Source organism: Sorex fumeus, unplaced genomic scaffold (genome assembly GCF_029834395.1).
Source record: "Sorex fumeus unplaced genomic scaffold, SorFum_2.1 ptg000013l, whole genome shotgun sequence".
Taxonomy (NCBI): Eukaryota; Metazoa; Chordata; class Mammalia; order Eulipotyphla; family Soricidae; genus Sorex; species Sorex fumeus.
This window is the reverse complement of record NW_026606070.1, coordinates 14596754-14619117: the sequence shown is the minus strand read 5'-3', so window position 1 is coordinate 14619117 and position 22364 is coordinate 14596754. Positions and strand designations below refer to the sequence as shown.

The 22364-nt window shown below is 35.2% G+C and overlaps 1 protein-coding gene across 9 annotated transcripts in view; it reads right to left on the bottom strand.

Moving 5' to 3' along the window:
- Positions 1-22364, bottom strand: part of ANKRD17 (ankyrin repeat domain 17) — a 140032-nt gene that overhangs the window by 68860 nt on the left and 48808 nt on the right. For all 9 annotated transcript variants that reach the window (XM_056111507.1, XM_056111511.1, XM_056111510.1 and 6 more), the window contains exons 2-7: positions 14243-14396; positions 10583-10739; positions 6841-6988; positions 6245-6392; positions 4298-4531; positions 1220-1314 (exon numbers count right to left, since the gene is read on the bottom strand). In XM_056111507.1, coding sequence (XP_055967482.1) covers positions 1220-1314; positions 4298-4531; positions 6245-6392; positions 6841-6988; positions 10583-10739; positions 14243-14396 — 936 coding nt within the window. The remainder of the gene's footprint in view (positions 1-1219; positions 1315-4297; positions 4532-6244; positions 6393-6840; positions 6989-10582; positions 10740-14242; positions 14397-22364) is intronic.

The following is a 22364-nucleotide window of genomic DNA, read 5'->3' as shown; positions in this document are numbered from 1 at the left end:
TTTGTTTTTGTCACTTTTGTACTCCTCCAGCTCGAAATTTTTTTCCTACATTAATTCTCAACTCCTTACATTTTCCATGACATCTAATTTAAAATCTTATTCTTTTAAACAAAGCTTCTACATGTTTGCTAATAAAATGATACCTCTAGAAATATGCATTCCAGAAATACTTATTTCTGGTGTGTGCTGTTTAGGTCTATAGAGTATTTCATTTTAATTCTTAATCTACATATAGGTTTGCTTCTCTAGTGGGAAATATATGGCCTTATGTCTTAAGCTATTTACACAGGGACACAGTAACAACTACTTCTGTTAGTAATAGCAGTAATATTTCTTAAAAATATCATCTCATTTAATCCTTACAGAAGCCCTGAGAAGGCTATTATCATCTCATCGAACATTTTAACATTAAAAACATTTTAATAGGTGACAAACTTGAATCTTAAAAAAAAAAAAAGCTTGCTCAAAACAAGTAATGTAAACAATGGACCAGTAATAAGAAAAGCAAAGAAAAAATTTAAATGGCTACCTAATGTATTTTCAAATTAGTAAAATTCAATGCAAATAATCTTTTCACAAACTAATATATACAGGGAACATAAGAAACACCAAATTCATTTGAGGTATAAATCTACTTTAGCACCTTACCCCTCATAAATTTTTTTATATTGTTATTCTGATACATCTTTGCCAAAAATCACACTGACATACAGAGGTTCTAAGAGCATAAAGTGTTCCGTAATTATAACTCTATACCAAAATACTTTAAAAAAGAAATACATGGCTCAGGAATACTTGACAAACAGGCAGGTAATAGTTATATAAAATAAGATTGATTATTAATTTTTTATAAATGTTTGATCTAATGAACATATTACCCTAAGCATATCTGCATACTTTATAGACTCTATTCTCCTCTTTAATATCAGTTCACTTTTAGGAAGATATTTTTTGCGTCAACTACATAAAAACAGAATAATTAAGTGAGGCTAAGAAAAAATGAAGATAGCACTATAAAGTTCAAAAACCACCATTAGCAGAAGTTAACATAGTAGAATTAATTTTGAAAATTATTAATAATTCATATACCTCGGGTTTTGCTCTGTAAGTCATTTGAAATGAACAGAATCTTTGAAGTTAATGAGAAGGTACCACTGTACACTAGTTGTCTCTTTCTACTTAACAAGCTTATTTCATGTATCCATTTCACTAATCTTACCATGCAAGCCTCCATTAAAGCAGTGTGCATTTCATCTGTTTTATGCTCTTGATCTGCGCCTGCTTCCAAAAGAAATCGCACCATCTCTAGATGTCCTAAAGTAAAAGTGTATAAGATTACTTAACATTTTTATACCCCCCCAACATATAAGAAAGCTTTGATACCTTAAAAGGTTATATTAAACTTATAGCAATAAATTTACAATACTAAAGTCAGCTACAAGCTACCCTCCATATAAAAACAAATTATACTGTTTTTGCTATTTTATTCTGAGTAGATGCCATTAACATTTAAAACCCATAGTACCACCTCTATCCAGGCACTCTAGCATTATTATATGTATAGGAGGAAAGAAATTACTATCAAAAACTAGAAGAATGGAGTAGTAACTAACTTCTTTGACGATTAAATGTGTTTTGAGTTCAATAATTACCTCAAAAACATTTCTCAGAATAACCTGCTTTGAAGTTGTAAACTTCACCTATAAAAGTACTCCAGAAATTATACCATTTACGTTATATATAAATCTATTTACACATAAGTATACATACAAACACATATATCTGGATATATCTAGCTTCAAATAAGCCATCTGTACCTCAGTTCACATAAAGACATCTTCTGAGTATAAAACATGTATTTTTTTCCCTTAAGACACTTTAGTGCTGATTAGACAATATAGGGGGTTTTTTGGGGGGAGGGGGTCATCCCTGGCACCACAAAGTCTCCCACGCATTACTGGGTGTGAGTGACTATGAAGGCCCCAAGAATTATCAGTGTGGACAACTAAAACTCTCTCCTCGTCCACCTCCCCCAATAACATATAAAAAACAGTGAAATGGCTATTTTCTTCCAAAACTTTATCTGTAATATGCTATAGAAGTCATTCTCAGTCAAACGTGACTGAAGGAAAAGGAGTGGTTAGTAAACTCACAGTTAAAACTGATTCTGATAAGAGCACCTACCATCTTGCTACATGCTGTTCAATGCTACCTACCTACCTTTCTTTCCTGTTATTGTCCCTTCCCCAAAGATTCCTATCCATGTTTAGTCTCAACTGAGTCCTATCAATTTCTATCTCGGCCTTGTTAATCTATGTCCTAAGAGATCTCACCAGAAATAGAGGAAAGGAAGAAGGTCCATGGATCCCTGGAAGTAGCAGAGATGTTCTCCACCAACTCAGTTCTATATCCAGCTTCTAATTAAAGCCTGCAAGCCCCAACCAAAGATGCCCCTTTTGGAAAGCACAGTGGGGCTACAAGTAAAGGAGAGAGGGAAGAGTAGTTACATGTAACCCCACCATCTCAAAGTTGTTCTACTCAGCAGGGACTGAACCGTAAAATGCAGTCAGACCTGGGTTCACAAAGATTTTGTGAGATGGGGAGAGAGCCACCCAATCTATCAGCGAGCGCTAGATAAGCTCTCCCTAGGTTTTTCAACCCAAAGACAATCAGGCTTTTTTCTAATGATCACCTAGAACTAGGGGATGTGTAAGGGACCTCTGCTGCACTCCCTAACTACCCTTACCCTGAAAATATTTAACACCCGCCACAAAAATCAAAAGTATTTAAAGACAGAGCCTATTTTCAAATTTAAATTTCAGCTATGTATATCTCTATGATTATATCCATTTTTACGAAATTATTTCCAAAAGCAAGTACAACACACTGGCCACTACGAAACAGAATGAAACATTAATCAAACACCAGGTCCAAACGAGAGAGAGGTGACGAAACCTCTGGGTGCAAAATGTCAGAGGCACTCAATTCACGAAACTATGCAAGTAACAGAATCTGAGAACTGGCCTACCAAACTGATCTGAATGGAGGGGTCCATGGGGGACTGGTGGAGGGAAGCTTATATTCTAGTGGTGGTGTGATACTGGAAACTATCTAACAGTATTCTAGGTCAAAGAGCCTTAAAAATTAATGTGGGGGTTCTGGGGGAGGAGGGTGTATGTAGAGATTTATAACTAAAGATTGTTTCCACAGGCTTTCAAAAGCTGTTTTGTAATGCCTGTAGTCAGGATTCATCAAGCTTTTCCCCAACCACCCTCCCTCACTTCTGACTTCATTTCATTCCTATAGCCCTTGTGTCCTTCTATGACTACTCCTCTAATCTTAATCCGTGGACCCTCCATTTAGATGATTTAGATGATTATATACCCTCCATTTAGATGATTTAGATGATTATATACCCGTGAACCCCTTGGTATATAATATAATTAATGTAATATAAAACATGCCATTGCTGCAGATTTTAAGAAACACTGAGTACTAATAATCAGATCAAAATTGTATTAAATTTGCTTTTCAATAGTTTCTTCATACTCATTTATCTATCATTTAAAATAGTATGAAAAATGTTTGTTTCTAATGATACATTTAGAACCTAGAATAATCTAGAGTATTAGACTAGCTAAATTTTCAAGCACTTTTTTCTGACAACTGTTCTGCTTCTCTGAAAGAGCATTTTTTTCTGAACTATCATTTTTTTAATCACTGATATTTAAAATATGTTCTTCCTTTTCATGACTACACATTAGTTGGTTTTCTCATTTTCAACCAGCTTTTCCTTTTAACTATTAGTGATACTAAAAAACTGTTCTTTTGCATTTAAATTCATCCAACACTTTAAAATGTTCTATCTCAAAATATTATCCTTTCCCTTCAATTGTTACCTTTTTTCCTAGAACCTTTTAAAAAATTAAAATATTGTATTGTTAACAGATTACTGTGACTAGTTAAATTTATAGAATAATTCTGATTTCAACTTTTCTATTTAAACCATGAAAAAAATATTCTGACACAAAGTCAGTATGTAATAAAGTGCACATCAATATCAAATTCCCATTTCCAACAAAACAACTAGGTCAACAGTCAGTTTTCATCAACAATGTCAGTCTATACAAACATTTACATATTAAACTTGAAAATTTAACAATTAATTTCACACTACATATTATTACAGATCATTTCATGTGTTTATAAAATGCTGTTTACTGCACATATGGGACCTAAGTTTCAATCCCCATTACTACTGAAAAAAATAATAAATGATTAAATATATATACTATACCTTTGTAACAAGCTAATGTAAGGGCACTCTCTTTAAATTCATTGGAATGGGTATTAATGCCAGCCCCGTTTTCTAGCAGCAATCTGGCTACTTCCACATGTCCAGCACTTCCAGCTTCCATAAGAGGAGTATGACCATTTTCATTATGGTCCTCAATACTAGCACCAGATTCCAAGAGCACCTTTACAACATCTACATAGCCTCCAGCACAAGCATATGTAAGTGCTGTATTGCCTATTTGAACAAAGAAAAACAAGATATTAAAATAAAATGCCCAAATAGAGCAGTCTACCGTAACATACAGGACAAAAACTAAAATGGGAGACTATAACATTAATTAAGTTAGATTTTACACACACACAAATGCCCTCTTCCTCACCTCATTTTCCACTTGCATCTTATCTTACTGAAATCAACTCCTAGTTCTTTCCACTTAAAATTAGGGATAAAAGCACATGGGAAATAAAAGTATCTCACCACAACTTAGAATTATAAAAGAACTGAAGCTAACGTTTCATATGAGAAAATTACATCTGTTATAATTTTAATCACAAGCCTAATTCCTAATTTGCTATTCGTGATCCATAGATATATGAATTAAAAGAAATCATACTACTCCTTTTAATCATATACTTGTTTTCACTACAACTTCAAACAGAAATTAACTAAAGTTTAAATAATTTCAAAAACATGCCCTTTGGATAATTAAAATCTCATATGTAACAAGTTTAAAATAAAAAAAGCCAATCTGGATAAAATAATAATTTTTAAAGACCTTCAAACTAGAAACTAAAGCTGTTAAAATTATCAGTAAATACTTAGTAAGCTTAAAAATCTTAGGGACCAGGGACCAAAGTGACAGTACAGTAAGTAAGTGACTCGCCTTACAGGCACCTCACATGGTCGTCCACACCAGCCAGGAGGGACCCCTCAGAACAGAGCCTGAAGTAACTCCTTAGAACCACTAGTTGTAGACCAAAATCAACAACAAAAATCTTACAGGGGCAGATTGCACACTGAACAGGATGTGTGCCTTGCATGTACCTAACATGGTTTGATCTAGCACCCCATTTATAGTCCCCCAAATACAGAGGAAGTTCCTTAGTTCACACCTTCAGACCAAATAAATTCCTGAGCACTGCGAGGTGTAGCCCCAAAACATAAAACAAAATAGAAAAAAATCATAGGTGAAGGAAATTTACAAAACGTATGTTTACATACGCTCAAGAGCTCTACCCAAATCTATAAACGCCTAACTGAGAGAGCACGGGGACCTTTGGAAAGCTATAGCCATTCCGAGAAACAATGTTCTCATTACTTTCTTTTTCTAATGCAGAAGTTAGTAAGACAAGGCAATGGTAGCCCTTTTTTATGTTCGTACTCATTCTAGCCTTCTTCTCTTTCCACTAGAAAACTGTGGAGCCTGGATTCTAGAACTTTTCTTCAAAAAAGGTCTTTCTAACTACTCCAGTGATTAAATTAATTCTTAATATCTAAAGGAAACTTTTTTTTATCAGTGAACCATCATGAGGTACAGTTGTAGACTTACAAATTTTTGTGCTTGAGTTTCAGCTATACAATGATCGAGTACCCATCCCTCCACCAGTGCCCCTTCTCCACCACCAATGATCCCAGTATCCCCCACCCACCTCCATCCCCCTCAGCCCACCCCACCTCTGTGGCAGGGCATTCCTTTTTGTTCTCTCTCTCTCTCTCTCTCTCTCTCTCTCTCTCTCTCGGAAACTTTAAAGGCCAAATCGTAACCCTCATACATGATACAGTGAAATATCATTCAAAATAGTATGTGTATATTAGAGTTCAACACTGCTTTTGCAAATATGCAGCACCCACCATAAAATCACAAAATTATCATAAATGATCATGTTTATGTCAATTTTCAATAATTACCAAAGGACTTTAACAAAACTGAAAATAAAAATGCATAACCTGTTGAAGATTGTGCATTGACATCAGCTTTATGAGCTAGCAGCAACTTCACAATTTTGACATGTCCTCCATTAGCAGCAGCCATTAAAGGTGTAATGTCACCTTTGATTCCCCTATCTTCCACATTTGCGTGCATTGCCAACAAAACCTAATGAAAAAGAAGTTTAAAGGAAATTAGAAAGAGTTTGCTATGTTTTGTTTTCACGGGTACCAGGGACGGAATCTATGTTTCAGAAATGCAAGGTCCCATCCCTGGCCATTCATCAATATATCTAAATACTTAATAGTAACACTTACTACTTATAATATAGTGAGTCAATGAATACTAAAATGCATCGTATAAAATGTTTGAAATGAATAGAATGGTCAAATTTATTTCCTTAACGCCTGAGAGGACAGATGTAAGGACACCCATGCAAACAACCTGGTTGATGCCCTGTACCACAAGGCTTTCTGGGCACTACGAAAGCGCAGAACCAGGAAGAGCCCAAGTAGCCCTGGATGACGCCCCCTCCCACCTGCCCCCTCACAGTTCATTTCCCTGTAACTATGTCAGATAAAAAGAAAGAAATTAGCTTTATCTTGATAATACAAACCTGTGCAAGCTCATAATATCCAGCGGAACAAGCTAAACAAAGAAGGCTCTCCCCTTCCTCAGTGTGTTCATTAACACTTCGCCCTTCTATGAGTAACTTTCGCACAGCATTTACATCTCCTTCTGAACAAGCTTCGGCCAAACTGCGGCTATAAGGAGAAGAATACAAGTAATATTGGGGTATAATACAGAAACTCATGTATCAATATATTAAATGATTACTTCTCTATAATCCATAACAAAAAGAAATGGGAAAGGATTCAGCTTAACCTTAAAATCTAAACACAGGAGTGGGAGAGTTATTACAGGGATTAATGTACCTGCCTTAACTATAAGGAGTCTTTTAAGTATTTTTTAATACCAATATAGTATGTCCAAATAATTACCAAGAGGAAAGCAACAGCTAACTGTTTTAAGCAAAAGGAAAACAAAAAATGTAGAGCATAAAAAGTAGAAAATTAGTCTGAGAATAAAGTTTTTATACTCTTGACAGATTCTTTAAATTCTATGCACAGTTCTGAAAATTCTCTTTACTTTTGGATAAAATTCATTTCTTAAAAAAAAAAATACAGTGGTGGAGGAAAGCTGACATTGGGAGTGGGATAAGTGTCGCAATACTGTATGTCTAAAACTACGAATAACTTTGCAAATTGTGGTGCATTAATAAAAATTGAAAAAATTGGAAAAAATAACCCCACTAGGCCTGGACTGTTAGATCAGCAGTAGGATGGTGAGGTCCCAAACTGATTCCCTGGGCACCAATATTCCTGCTTCAGTGTGCCTCTGCTATTTGGGATCTTTGAAGTCACAAAGTATGTGATCTTCTCTAGGTACCGCAAACAAGCATGTGACCCCTTCTGAGCAGCAATACAACCAAATGTATCTGACTCTTATTTATAGCCTACTACTTTTTACTTATTTTACACATGGCTTTCCTTCCATATTATCAAAAATGCTAAATAAACTCCAATTCCAAGCTCAACACACTTCCTGTCCTTCTGCTAAGAATCATAATTTGTAAGAATTCACATACTTATTTTTTTCAGATCTTTGCTAAAAATATCACCTTTCAAGTGAGAATTCCCTGACCACCCTATTAAAAATGCAACATGACCTTCAATTCAAACACTATCTTAGCACTTACATTTTTCTCTGTAGTTTGTAGTACTGCTTGCTATATTATGTGCAGGACCCGGGGAGTGGATCTCCAAGCCTGCTTGGGCCTGGGGCCTCCTCTACCCAGATCCCTGGTCTTCCAGTATGTAGACGTTACACCCACCAACTGCCCCCGGGGTGCTGTGTAATCCCATCAATGGCCAAGACCCAGAAAATATAAAACCCTGCTCCCGGAAGTGTGCAGCGGCAAGCGCGACTTATTATCCAGTTCTCACTCTGGAGAACATGGCAGGTTACTGAAAGTATCCTGCTCACATGGCAGTCTGGCCAACTCCCCGTGGCATATTCAATATGCCAAAAACCAGTAACAATGATGGGTCTCATTCTCTTGACCCCGAAAGAGCCTTGAATGTGGCACTTTTTAAAATCTCAAGGCTAGGACGAAGGAGACATTACCGGGGCCTGCTCGAGGCAATCAACGAACAACAGGATGACAGTGATACAGTGATGCTTATCTCTTAATTTCCAATTTATAGGACAATGACAGTCCCTAAACCCAGTGTTCGTTATCACATAAGGCAAGTATAGGACAAATCTTCCTATGAGGGTTCTTGAATAAAAGCTCATCTTTATTATCATCCCAGTCTCTTCTCCCCTAATCATGCATGCGCTTTCCTCTACTTTCTCTTCTGGACTTTCAATTTCTACACGTTTGCTAACTTTAAAGCAATCTTTAGGAACTACTCCAGCAACACGTGAACTTCAAAAAGCAAAGGGTACAACATGAAATCTGGCACTGGCATTCCACTCAACTAATATGAAATCTGGTGCACAGTACTCAGCTCTACTCCACTGCAGTTTGGAAGCTTTGCTAAATAAGCATCAATTGAGACAAATATGACCTACTCTTTCGCTAACATTAATTTTAAGCATTAATTTTAAGAACAATGTTTTTTCTATTATCAGTCTGACGGAGCACAACATTAAAAAGTATTTAAATATCATTAAAATTCTAGACTAGTAACACTCATGTTAATTTAAGAATGAAACTCAAACTTACTAGAATCCATACAGTGAGAATAGTAAAGAATTTTGAAAGGAACAAAAATCTACGCCCCAGGGAAATGCCCTGCCACAGAGGCAGGGTGGGATGGGGGCTGGGGGGAGGGGGGAGGGGGATCTGGGATCTGTGGTGGTGGGAAATGCACACTGGTGGAGGGATGGGTGTTTGATCATTGTATAATTGAAACCCAAGCACAAAAATGTGTAAGTCTACAACTGTACTTCATGGTGTCTCACTATTAAAAAATAAATAAATAAATAAATAAATAAATAAAAGCCAAAAAAAAAAAAATCTAGGCCCCAGTAGGATTCAGGTGGCAGGCCAGATGACTTTCACGTGTGAGGACCCGGGTCCGATCCCAGGTACTAAATGCCCTCCCACACCTACCACAACAAACAATCCAGAGTTGCCCATGGAATTAAAAAGCCAAGATAAAGATTAATAAACAGCGAATTCATACTCTTGTCAATACTACCCATTCATGTTCTTAAAACACAAAACAAAACACTATTATACAAAACGTCCATTTCTTTAACGCTACTATTTGTTCTCTAACTCCATATATAAATTTCTCATTATCTCAGAAACTTAAAGGCAACTGCTAAACTGTAAAACTGCTCCTTTTTCCCCTCTTAACAATGGATAAATGCTGTAAGACATTTAAATGAATCCTCCATTTTATACGGGGCATAAATCTTTGTATAGCCACAATTACAAACTAACTAACCTCAGTCTTAAAATTCTTGAAAAGCATAACTCTCAGATCATGATTTAATGTTAAACAACAATTCATTTTTAATGCCAATAATCTGTTTTTTTGATCAGGTTTATAAATTGATAGTTTTTTTAAAGGCTTAAAGATTGCATGGAATTAATGTTTTAAAGTAACTGGTTTATAAAGTAGATGACTGAAAAAGAAAAGACAATTGACTCTTTTGCAAATACTTTTTTAAAGTTAATAGATATTTTACTATATTATCCCAAATTGTTTTTGTATAACAGTGTAAATTTATCTGAACATTTTTCAGAAAACAAGAAGCCAACTCACAAGATATTTACTGAATCCAAATTAACTGTGAAATACTATACAAAAGAAATAGAATAAACAAATCTGTAAATTGCTGGGACTGGCATACATTCAAATTAAAGGAAACAGATTTATGACTTTGTTCACAAAATAAAAACCTATCCATTTTAAATGGCTTGAATGGAACTGAAAAATGGAAAAACTTGAAAGTATTATTGTCAGATAAGACAAAATCTGAATGAGCAAAAGGACTTAACACACAGATGAAAAGTTCAGCGATGTACTCAGACAGACATTAGTATCTCAGCTCTGCTTTCTGTCATTTATTTAGACTCAGATTAAGTAACTCTTCTGTCTTGAGTTTTTCTAACTAAAAATGGGAGTTAAAAAAAAAAAACCCAAAATCCATACTTGAGCTTTTTATGTATATCATATCACATGTAAGGTGATAGGTACAGAGCCAGCTACAAAATAAATAGTAAGTGCAAGCTAATTTTATGAAAATATTTTTACTGATCATCATAAAAATGTACTTACTTGTCCGACTGCCCTGCATTTGCTGTGCTTTCAGCTCTCATACGGGTAAGTGCAGCAGCAGCTTCATCCAACGCACAACTAACAGATGATGTCAACCTCCGAAGCACTTCAGGATCTGCAAAGGCTTTACCATCAGCCGTGGATAATTTGCCTATTCCTATTATGTAATGTTCACACCAGTATAGATATACCCGAGAGGAAAAGCAAAAAATAATCAAGTTACTAAACTATGTATGTTAAACACCCTCCGATTAGTGCATTGAAGATACTCATTATCTGCCCTGAATCTTAGGAGAAATTACCATTACCAGTTATGTCATAACCTTTTTCCTTCTCTGTGGTTCGTAAGTACTTAAACCTATGAGACCCTATGGTGACAGATCTGGACATTTGGTCTATACTAGGACAATTAAGAGCCATCACTCTGATTTCTGTCATAGCTTTAAAAGAAGAAGCTATATTTAAACACTGAAAAATTGCTAACATTTGAGTCTTGAGCCACTTGGCCTCTATATCACCTAAAAAAAATTTTTTTAGGGGGCTATAAAGATAGAACAGTAAGTGGAGCGCTTGCCTTGCACTCGCTAGGCTGGGTTCTATCCCTTGCATTCCAGATGATTCCCCCAAGCTTGCCAGGAATGATCCCTTAGTGCAGAGCCAGGAATAACCCCTAAGCACTGTTGGATGTGACCAAAAAAAAAAATTTTTTTAACGGCTTCCTAAAATATGCCAATAAAGAAAAGCAGTGAAAAGAAACAGGAAAGAGAGCAGCAAGAAATGAATGTATTTTGATGCATCAACGCCAGCAGTGCCAGAAATTAATTCCATCTATTACAAAAATTGACCAAGTATGGTCTAATAGGCAAATGTGAATGAATACCTATTGTTTCTTTTTTTATGGCACAAGAGGATTGGGGGGTGCGGGGGAGGCTCCTTAGGCCACAATTAGGAGTGCCTTAAGGGCTATTTCAGACTCTGCTCAGGAGAGACCTCTGGTGGTACTCAAGGGATCAAACCAGGGTAGACCAAATAACCATCTAAAGGCAAGAAAGCCTTAACACATATAATAAATATCTCCAGCCAGATTGACCTACCCTTTCTAATCTGTATGCAATTCTTACTAAATTTACTCAATATTATACTTACAAGTACCATATAAAAATTTTTAATAGCAAAAAAATTCAGAAACCATAAGCATGCAATGCAATTTGCTGCTTTTCCAGATACTGTTATAATACAAATATAGAATCTTTTTTATTCTAATTTCCATATACTTGTTAAAAATACAGGTGTTGAGTTGTCCTATATCCCATTACTCAGTACTTAGAAACGAGAAGTTTGCAACCTATATATTTAGCAAGGATTAAGAAGTGCTCAAACTTGAACATAAACATCTCAATGTTATGATAGATATTAAAGACTTCTGCTACTCATTTCACGGTTCATGTCCTAAAAGCATTGCCATAATCTTGGAGGACTGTTGGAAATGTGAATTCCCAAGATGCTGGCCCCAAGATTTATTGATCTAAAGCCTACATTTTAAAAAAAATGATATAGGAGTCATTCAAATGTACATAAAATATTAAGTAACACTATTATAGGATGTAGAACAAATCTTATGGAATTAAACAAACCAATAAAAATGTGTAGATTTCTAATAAGGGCTCAATAATATAAATTATGTTTAAATTTTATATAGTTTGCCTTTCATCCTGAAAACTAGAAAATATAAAATATCATGTCTCATCACACATGAAAGAAATCTGGTCATAAGTTTTTATTACTGAGATGTAACAAATGTTAAGATCATACTGAATATTTGCTGTTACAAGTGAGAAGGATACAAAAATTGTCAACCTAAAAAATTGACATCCCTACTGGATAATTTGTCATTAATATTATTAACCAGTCTGAATGTGCTACATGTTTATTCAATATAGTTATCTATGATTAGTAAAATATTCTAAGGCATTATTAATAAGGGCAAGACCCAGATGCATTTTGACTTGGGAAAATCATCTCCAATTTTCTAGTCAAAGCAAATGAGCTATATAACTGCTTATCAGTAAAAGCAACAAAATTAAGCAATGGAATACACCTTTTCAGTACAAGGTAATCTCTTAAAAAAAAAAAAGGGAAAAATATTTTATATTACATTTTTATGAATCCCTGTCTTCTAAGGTAGTCTATTTCAGTAAATATAAATTAGCAGCCTAAAATATAAATGGTAGACATTAAAATGAATCAAGTGCAATAGAAAATTGACTTACATTAACTACTCTGGAGCACCCTAGTATCCCTTCGTACTAATTTTAAATAACCAGATTTATACATCATTATAATATGCACTAGTTAGTATAAAGTAACCAATAAGGTCACTGTCACTGTCCTCCCATTGTTCAATTTGCTCAAGTGGGCCCATAACGTCTCCATTTTGAGACTTGTTACTGTGTCTGAAATCTTTTCTGAATTCTGACAGCCAAATGAACAACAGGATAAAATTATTTCAAAGAGGAAATACTCCTTTTTTTCATCTGTTTTGTTTTGGAGGATGCCTTCCCAAGCCATGAGTGCTGTAGGGCTATACCAGAAATGCCCCAGAGGGAGTACTGCACTAGGGATCAAACCCAGGGCCCCCTGCATAGCTGGCAGCACTGCAGTCCCATGAGCCATCTTCCTAGCAACAAATGGGGGGCAGATGCTAAAGCAGAGAGTCCCCAGGTCAGAAGGGGACATGGTCAGAGAAATGTCAAGAAACACTGCTCTGAAGAAAGGATTAAGAAAGGTCCTGGACTAGTAAGGCCTCAAACACAGAGATCAGATACTAAATTGAAAACTGGTATTAAGTGAATATATACACGATACACAGTGAAAGCCTCAGCATTTTCCCTAAATTCTAACAGCCTGGTTTGCAATTCACCGAACAAAACTGAAAGACATCTCCCTCAAAATACTGAGTATCACAGAGAAAGGACTTACAGATTTGGGGGGTTTCTACCATATAGGTGACTTTGCAAACAGCATTTAACAGTGAAGAAAATCAACAAAACTAAAGGGTCAGAAAAAGATAGTAGAGCATGTATGGATTGCCTTTCATGCAGGCCAACCTGAGTTCAATCCCTGAGGACTGCCTAGAACAATCCCTGAGCACATAATCAGGGGTAAGCCCTGAGCAAAGCAGATGTGGCTCCCCCCCTAAAAAAAAAAAAGTGTTTCTAAGGTTGAAAGAAATATGCAGACTTTACTTTGATAAATAAAATTAGACATTGTTTTGGGGCCACAACCCGGCGGTGCTCAGGGCTTATTCCTGTCTCTGTGCTCAGTAATCATTCCTGGTGGGACTTGGGGTGGTAGACAGGTGGACCATATCTGTGGTGCTGAGGATCAAAATCGGTAAGTTTCACAAGGCAAGCTGCCTGGTCTGCTGTGCTATCGCTCTGGCCCCAATAAAATGATACTTGAATCAATGATAATGAAATGTTCCATATAATTTTTAAATATCCAAGATGATATATTACTACTTTTGGCGAAAGGGCACCAAACTCAACAACTGAGCCATTCCTAACTCTTAAGGCAAGATTTAGAATGACAAAGTTTTGTCAGAGATTTACTATAAGTTCGAAAAACAAGGTTGACAAAAAAGAAAGTCTGCAGACTCACCTGCAGCTTCAAGTAAAGCTTCCAGTCTAGCCTGTGTTTCTGGATCTACTGTCCTAAGGTCCGCACCATCAGCAGTACCTGATAAGAGCAACTTGGAAGCCGTTTCCAGCATTGGATTTTCCAAATCATCCTGATCCAAAATGAAAGACTCCACCTATGAAACGAATGTCAAAAAGGGGAAGGGAAAAATGGAAAAAGAAAAAGAAACAGAAAGAGAAAAAAAGTTTATTGTAAACATCTAAACAATGAAACCCCAAATAAAGTCAGTGACATACAAACCCACTGTTTTTAGGAATCTGTAGTATTTAAGAATGCATGAATCACATTCCAATATTTTAAGTAAAATAAAGTGCATTCTTTTCAACTTTAAATTGGTAGGTTGAGAATAGGGTACGCTGTAAAGTTACCACTGAAAACTACTGGCTCTTCAGTACAGTACCTATACCAGCTATTTTTATGCTCTGTTCTCAGGATTGACTTGCACACTTAACAAGTATTGAACCCTCAAAGGCTTCAGATATAAAGGGCACTATTTAATAATATTGGCCAAATTTAAAATCAAACACAACATTAAAAAAAAAAATCACAGCTATTATCAACACTGGTTTCATCAAAAGTTAAGTTTCAAAAGGCATCAATATCAGGCAAAAACAATCCCTAAAATTCTAATCTGTGCTTTTAAATGTTCAAATTTCTATCACAACAAATAACTCTTAATGATTTTCCCCTTGCACTTCACAGAACAGAATCCTGGTTCATTTTAATCATTTCTGAGGACATTTGACAAATATGTAAATCTTACAACCTACATATGCCTACAAATTGTATTTTCCAGGAAAAAAATCACATTTCATAGAAAAGAGCAATTAATCCACCCAAACTTTTAAAAAGGTGCTTGGCAACAAATTCCTTATTCTCATACATAGAAGTATTTTATATGCAAGTATCATTGTACTGTGCACAGCAATGTAAAAATAACACATTTTTTAAAATGAAGGTTTTATAAAATTGGTATCAGAATCATTCTTTTAAATTTTTCAGTGAAGCAACATTGGTTTATAATAGTTCTGAGTGTATTACATTAAGTATATATTTTACCAGAATAAACCTAATTCCCGAGATCATTCTAAAGGTGAAAGTGCTTAATATTTCATTTAAATTATAAGTACTTGACAGTAAATACGAAACAAGTACAATAGGGTGACATGGCCTTGACCATTGGGTTTTACCTATTACTGCTCTTGCAAGTATCAATATCAAATGTGAAAACTATAAATTATCAGTTATCAAACATGAATGTGGTGATAAAGGAAAATAACTTGCTAGCATTATGATGAAATAATTGTTGACCTCTTTGAAATCCTGAAATGGTCTGTTGGTCTCTGTGCAGACCAAAAACTGAGAACTACTTCATATATAGTTACTTATACCGGATTCAGTAATAAGAAATTAATGAAAGCCAGAAATGGAGTGAGTAAAGTTTGGCTTGGAAATTCCTTGTCACAGGTCTGCTCACAAATTAAGATATAAAACATGTGCTTTTCCAATCTGATGAGAAAAGTTTATTATATAAACAAATACTAAAATGATCAGGAATTTACTTCACGAATCTAGGGAGTATTAAGAATAGATATAAAATTCCTGGCACAACAAGATGTTCCCCCACGCACCATGAGTGATACTCAAGCACAGAGCCAAAAGTAAACAAAGAGCCAGCAGTACAGCTGAGTGAGTCCCCACACCCAAAATTCCTTGCAAGTAGCAAACCTGAGTTTGAACCCCAATACCGCAAATAGTCCCCTGAGCAATGGCAGGAGTGACTCCTGGACACAAAAACCAGAAAAAGCTGTGAGCACTGTCTGAAGTGACCTCCCCCTAATAAGTTAATAAAACAGACACCAAAGTTAATTAATAACCTGGAATGCAGTTATTTTTATGCATACTCACTAAATATCAAAAATGAGTTCTATATATTTTGGGAGGAGACGGGCCTCTCACAAGCACATAACTGCTTATCACAGAGCTACAATCATGGGCAAAAACAAAACCTTGAATAAAAAATTTGTGGCCAGAGATAGTACAGTGGGTAGGGAGGATATTTGCCTTTCACATGAACGACCTGGGTTTGATCCCCGGCGCCCCATATGGTCCACTGAGCACCACCAGGAATAATTTCTGAGCATAGAGTCAGGAGTAAATTCTGAGCAATACTGGGTGTAGGCCTACGAAAAACAATTTTAATTTTTATACCTTAAAATACCAGAAACTGGGGCCCAACGAGTAATACAGTGAGTAGAGCACTTGCCTTGCATGTAGCTGACACAGGTCGAATCCCTAGCACCCCAGATGCTCCCCACTGGGAGTAAGCCCTAAGCAGTGCAGGGTGCAGCCTCCCCCAAACAAAAAAAAATTTAAATGAGAAATTGCTATTTTCCTGCTGTTCAAGGTCACATCTCTAATAGGTAAAACTGCTTTACTGAATTAGCATGTACTTAACATTAAATATCATATCCTTTATATGATATGCAAATATACTGGGGAAGATATTTCTTTTTTACAGAAGATCATTTAGGTTTTTTACTATTTCCAATACAAATAGACACACACACTCAAACAGGATACTCTGAGAAGAATCTCTTATTAATATTGGCTAGGACCATTCCTCCTGGCTCTATAACTACTATCCTTGGGTGCTGGTGTCATTCTATGTTATTTTATATCCCACAGACTAGTGCCGTCATTCCACATCTATCCTTCTCCTTTGAATCATTTCACTTAGCATGATACTCTCCATGTCCATTCATTTATAAGCACATTTCGTCACTTGATTTTTTTTTTCTAACAGCTGCACAGCATTCCATTGTGTAGATGTACCAAAGTTTCTTTAACCAGTCATCTGTTCTTGGGCACTCGGGTTGTTTCCAGATTCTGGCTATTGTGAACAGTGCTGCAATGAACAGACAATGCAGATGTCATTTCTCCGGTGTTCTTCTGCACCCCTGGAATACATGCCCTGCAGTGGTATTGCTGGGTAATATCAAAGCTTCAATTTCTACTTTTTTGAATGCCCGTATTATTTTCCAAAAAGGCTAAAGCAGTTAGCATTCCCAACCAACAATGAATGGGAGTCCCTTTCTCCCTCAATCTACACAAAGATTGGTTGTTCCTGTTTGTTCTGTTTTGATATGTGCCTTCTCTGTGGTGTAAGATGATATCTCATTGTTGTTTTGATTTGGAAGCCTTCATCAAGTGCTAGGGGGAGTGGTATGTGGGAGAGAGAGGAACCACTATGACAGTGATGGTTGGATGGATCACTCGGGAAGGGAGATGAGTGCTGAAAGTGGGTAAAGGACCAAACATGATAGACTCTTAGTATCTGTACTGCAAGTCATACCGCCCAAAAGCAGAGAGAAAGAAGAAAAGTGCCTGCCATTAAAGACAAGCAGGGGTGTGTGTGTGGGCGTGTGTGCAAGCACGCGTGCAAGCACGTAACAAGGAGGGGAGGGGGCATGGCAATAGGGTTACTGGGTACATAGCTGGTGAGAAATGTACACTGGTGGAATAATGGGTGTTGGAATATTGTATGACTAAAACCTGAACAGGAAAGCTTTATAACTGTGTCTCATGGTGATTCAATAAAAAGTTTAAATGTATAATATATATTAATATATTATATATTAGCAGGGAATGATGGTTCATAAGAACTACCAGGTATTAGCCAAAAAAAACACGCACGTGAGGGGCATTATGCCACATACAGTGGTGTGCACAGGCCACTTCAAGCTCCCCTCTTGGGAGACACACGTGCAATGCTTGAGGAACCATACAGTTCTAGAGATTGAACCCTGACTTCCTATATGGAAAGTGTGCATTCAAATTGTTGAACTTCTATCTGACCCTCACCAAACTTATTTTATATTTAAAAAACCTCAGAATAACCAAATTTTTTGGCGCCAAATCAAAATTACTGATGAAAGACACTGTAAGTATTCAAAGAAAATGCATATAGAAAAAGAATGAAATGATTTTGACAAAAATGACTTCATTTTTATACAAGGAAAGAAGGAACATGGTTACTTGAGAACAGCATAAAATTTCTATATGCTAGAATGGAGGGTTTATTACAAGAAATCAAGCAATTTTTTAGAAAGAACTTTTATGCTATATTGCATTTACCTTAATAAAGTTGTGGAAAATTTACTGGGAATTGCATCTCAATCTGTTCGTGAAGAATATTTAGATTTTCCTTACTGACTTCAAAACTCTTCACACAAAAATTGTTATTTTAAATAAAACTACAATGACTATATAAAAAATTAGTACATTCAAAAATCAAAATTCAATATACATTTTTATAATGCTATTGGAATAAAAACAGAAATAGGTATCAATTCTATACTCTTTTACCCCCAGTTTAAGATTTATATTCTAAATTCACAGGATCTAGAGACCTTGACTATTAGTGCTGCTTCAGTTGCTTGCTATCTGTAACTAAGTTTTTCTAATTCCTTACGCTGCATATTTTGATAAATGTCACAAGTATATTATCTTAAATCCATAGGAACAAGTTTTATGGCTCACTGATACTCTAGCAAAACCAGAACTATGTCCAAGCCATTGAAGGTCTCAATAAACATGGTTGGGTTTCTCAGTGTTTGGATAAGGTAAGGAACTCATTAAAAAATTATTTTAAAAATTTGTACTTTAAGTAGCAGGGAAGGCGAAACACTTTCTTTGCTTATTTATTAAACACAATTTTACTGCAAATAATTTATGGATGAAATATACTAGTTTACTAATACAGAGAAATATAAGTATTTTTAAGATTTTAAAAATATATTTTTTAACCCTATGATTTGAGAACTTCATTTAATGAGTGTTAAACTAAATACACAAATGAAGCACAATATATGGTACAAAATGAATATGGTAAGTGGGGAAGCACAAGGAGTTAAGAAAGTACATGATAACCACCTCCTTTAACACCAATTCCTCTTTTCCCAAGTGGAAAGTTTCCTGTATTATATTACAGACAAGCAAAAAGAAGCCAGCAGAAGTAGATGCGAACTTATAAAAGTACCAAAATAATCTTTTACAATATAAACTACATTATAAGCCCATGCCCCTACATACACCAAGAGTAATTCAGATTAAAAATGAAAACGTGGGGCCAGAGAAATAACAGAGCAGGTAAGTAGCTTTCCCTGCATACAGAAGACCAAGGTTTGATCCCAGATCATATTTCATATGGTCCTCAAGCACTGTCAGGAGAAATTCCCATGTGCAGAGCCAGGAGTAAACCCTAAGATATAGTGGGTATGACCACCAAACAAACAAAAATTAAAATGCGGGGCCAAAAAGAACAGCACTTGCCCTGCACAAGGTCAACCTGGGTTCGATCACCAGCACCCCATTATGGTCGCCCAATTCCTGCCAGGATTATCCCTGAAAAAGAGTCAGGAATAAACCCTGACCACTACCAAATGAAACCCCAAATCCAAAATCAAACAATAAATTAAAATGCACTGAAATCTAACTCATTTGCATTATATTTCTACAGAAAAAAAAAATCATTTTGAATCACAACCAAAGTCAGAACATTGAAAAATGATTAGGATAAGAAATCCACATAACTATTTTAAAACATTTTCTTTAAATAAAAAGTAAAACATAAATAAATAAAAATTATAGAGAATGGAAAAGAAGAAATGTTTTTTAAAAAAAATTTTTTTTCCATTTTATTTTTTTTTTGTAATTCTGGGACCTGAACCCAAGGTCTCAAAACAAGTGCTCAGTCACTGAGCTATGTCCCTGGCTCTTAAATTTATTTGGGAAATAACCTATCAAAGCCGTTGATATTCAAAGCATGATAGCAAGTGTTAGATTTAACTAAGGTGGATGAGTTGTTTTGATTACCTGGAAAGTATGTATAATGTTGCATCAATTATTGTCTAATATTAAAAAAATTTAAAAAAAAAACTAAAATGCAAAGGGGCCTTAGGAATTTCCAGGTTCAATTCTTTGAGATCAGAAAATTGAAAGCAAAGTACCTTAAAAAAAAAAGGGCAATTTTCTAAATTTCTATCACCATTTGACCTTTAATCCATTAACTGGTTCATATTCTGTCCAAAGAAATCTGCATACCATAGAAGAGAGATGTTGTTTTACCTGCAACTTTAGAAAAATTCAAATTCTCTACTCAGGGCCAGGGAGATAGCTCAAAGGAATGGAACGCATGTTTTGCTTGCTAGAGATTCAATCTCTAACTTCACATTGTCTCCCCTGCCCAGACAAAGCATACTGGGAGTAGTTTTTAAGCACTGCCAGGTGTGGCCCAAATCAACATAAACAGAAATTATTTAAGAGGGGGAAAAATTGTCATCACTTAAAACTCACTAATTATAAAACTTGAGGAAACAAAACATTGTAATCCCGATTTATAAAAAAAAAAAATCAACAATTCTCAGGACTAAACAGATTTGTCTGTGCCATTAGTGATATTTCTAACTATTTATTACTAAAAGCAGTCACACTGAAATGGCAAACACAGTTTAGACTAAGTGTGAAATAATATTATTACATTTCAAACTATTCTTCAAAAGAGATAAAATATTACCAATGCCATTTGAGAAATCTATTCACAATGTAATAAACTGGCACTTATTCAAAACATATGGATGTATTCTGATTAACATCAATTATACAAAGTCACTTAATAAATATTTGCACAAATTATGTGCAGAGCAAAAAGCAGGTAGCTGGGGGGATAAAAAAGATTTTATTACAATCAAGGCCTTCCACCACACAACAAAACAAGCCGGTACAAACATCTACCTACATCAAACAAGACAGAAAAATAATACTAAGTAGATCCTATTTTAATAATTGTAAGGAGAAAGGACAAAAATCTGAATAATGCTGGGAAAAATAATACTTAGGAAAAAGCAGACCTTTCAACATTTGCAGAAAGATTTAGAATTTATACAGAAAAACTTACGCATTAAGATAAATATCAATGTTTTAGATAACTGGAAGGTAAGTGAAAGATGGCTTTACAAAGACGTAACAGAAACAAACCAATTAGGAACTTACTTCAATATGTCAAAAGATTGTGCAAGGTGCAGTTTTTAGAAGAGTCACTCTCTGACAATAAATACTTGAAGTGTGTATGTTCAATTCAACTCTAGAATCGGAATTCTTGAAACTTTTCTTCCATCCTCCCATTCTATACTTATACACATTTTATTGCTGTCTTTATTGTTCTAGAAACAGTCCTAACCATTTATCAATTAATTTCACACTAGTAACCTCAATTTAAGATGATAACCTACATTTCAACAAATGCAATCAAAATCATGATTATAATCTTTAAAAAAGGTATTTCGAATAACAAAAAATTCTGACACTTGCATCAGGAAAATTAGTGTTCTCAATCCAAATTTCAGCACATATTAAAAGGTAAAGTTTTGGGAAGAGGGCCAGTGATAAACAGTACATCAAGCAGGCTCTTGCTTTGCAAGCAGCCAATCTGTGTTCAATCTAGGCACCTTCAACCTAGGTCCTACAAATCCTGCCAGTGTAACTCATCAATGTTCTGAGATTTATTAAAGTAAATCAAGCTACTGTGAACTAATTTATCCATTAAAGACAAATTTATCTTTACATTCTTGCATTCATACTTATCTGTATATTTAATGCATTTTAGTATAATGTGCTCATGTTAGTGATACTATGGTTAACACTTTTTTTTTCAGAATCAATATAAATATAAAACTCGATTTTTATTTCCCCTTTAGATGATGCTGGGAATAGAATCCAGGCCATGAAAGGCAAGTGCTTCACCAGTATGGAACATCCCTTATACTTCAAAGTACTTACCTGTCTATAAAACCTCAGAAAGGAATTATAATAACTCAAAAAAAATGTTTTAACATCATAAACTTAATGAAGCAAAGAATGAGTTTTGAAAACTGTATAGAATCCTCCAAAATAAAGAATTTATAAACTTTTCTGTAACAGACTTGAATTCATAGGTTATTTCAAAATTTTTCCCAAACTCTTAATCAACAGTAAGACAATTTCATAATAAATTTGGTCTGTTTCTTGCATTTATTATTTATCG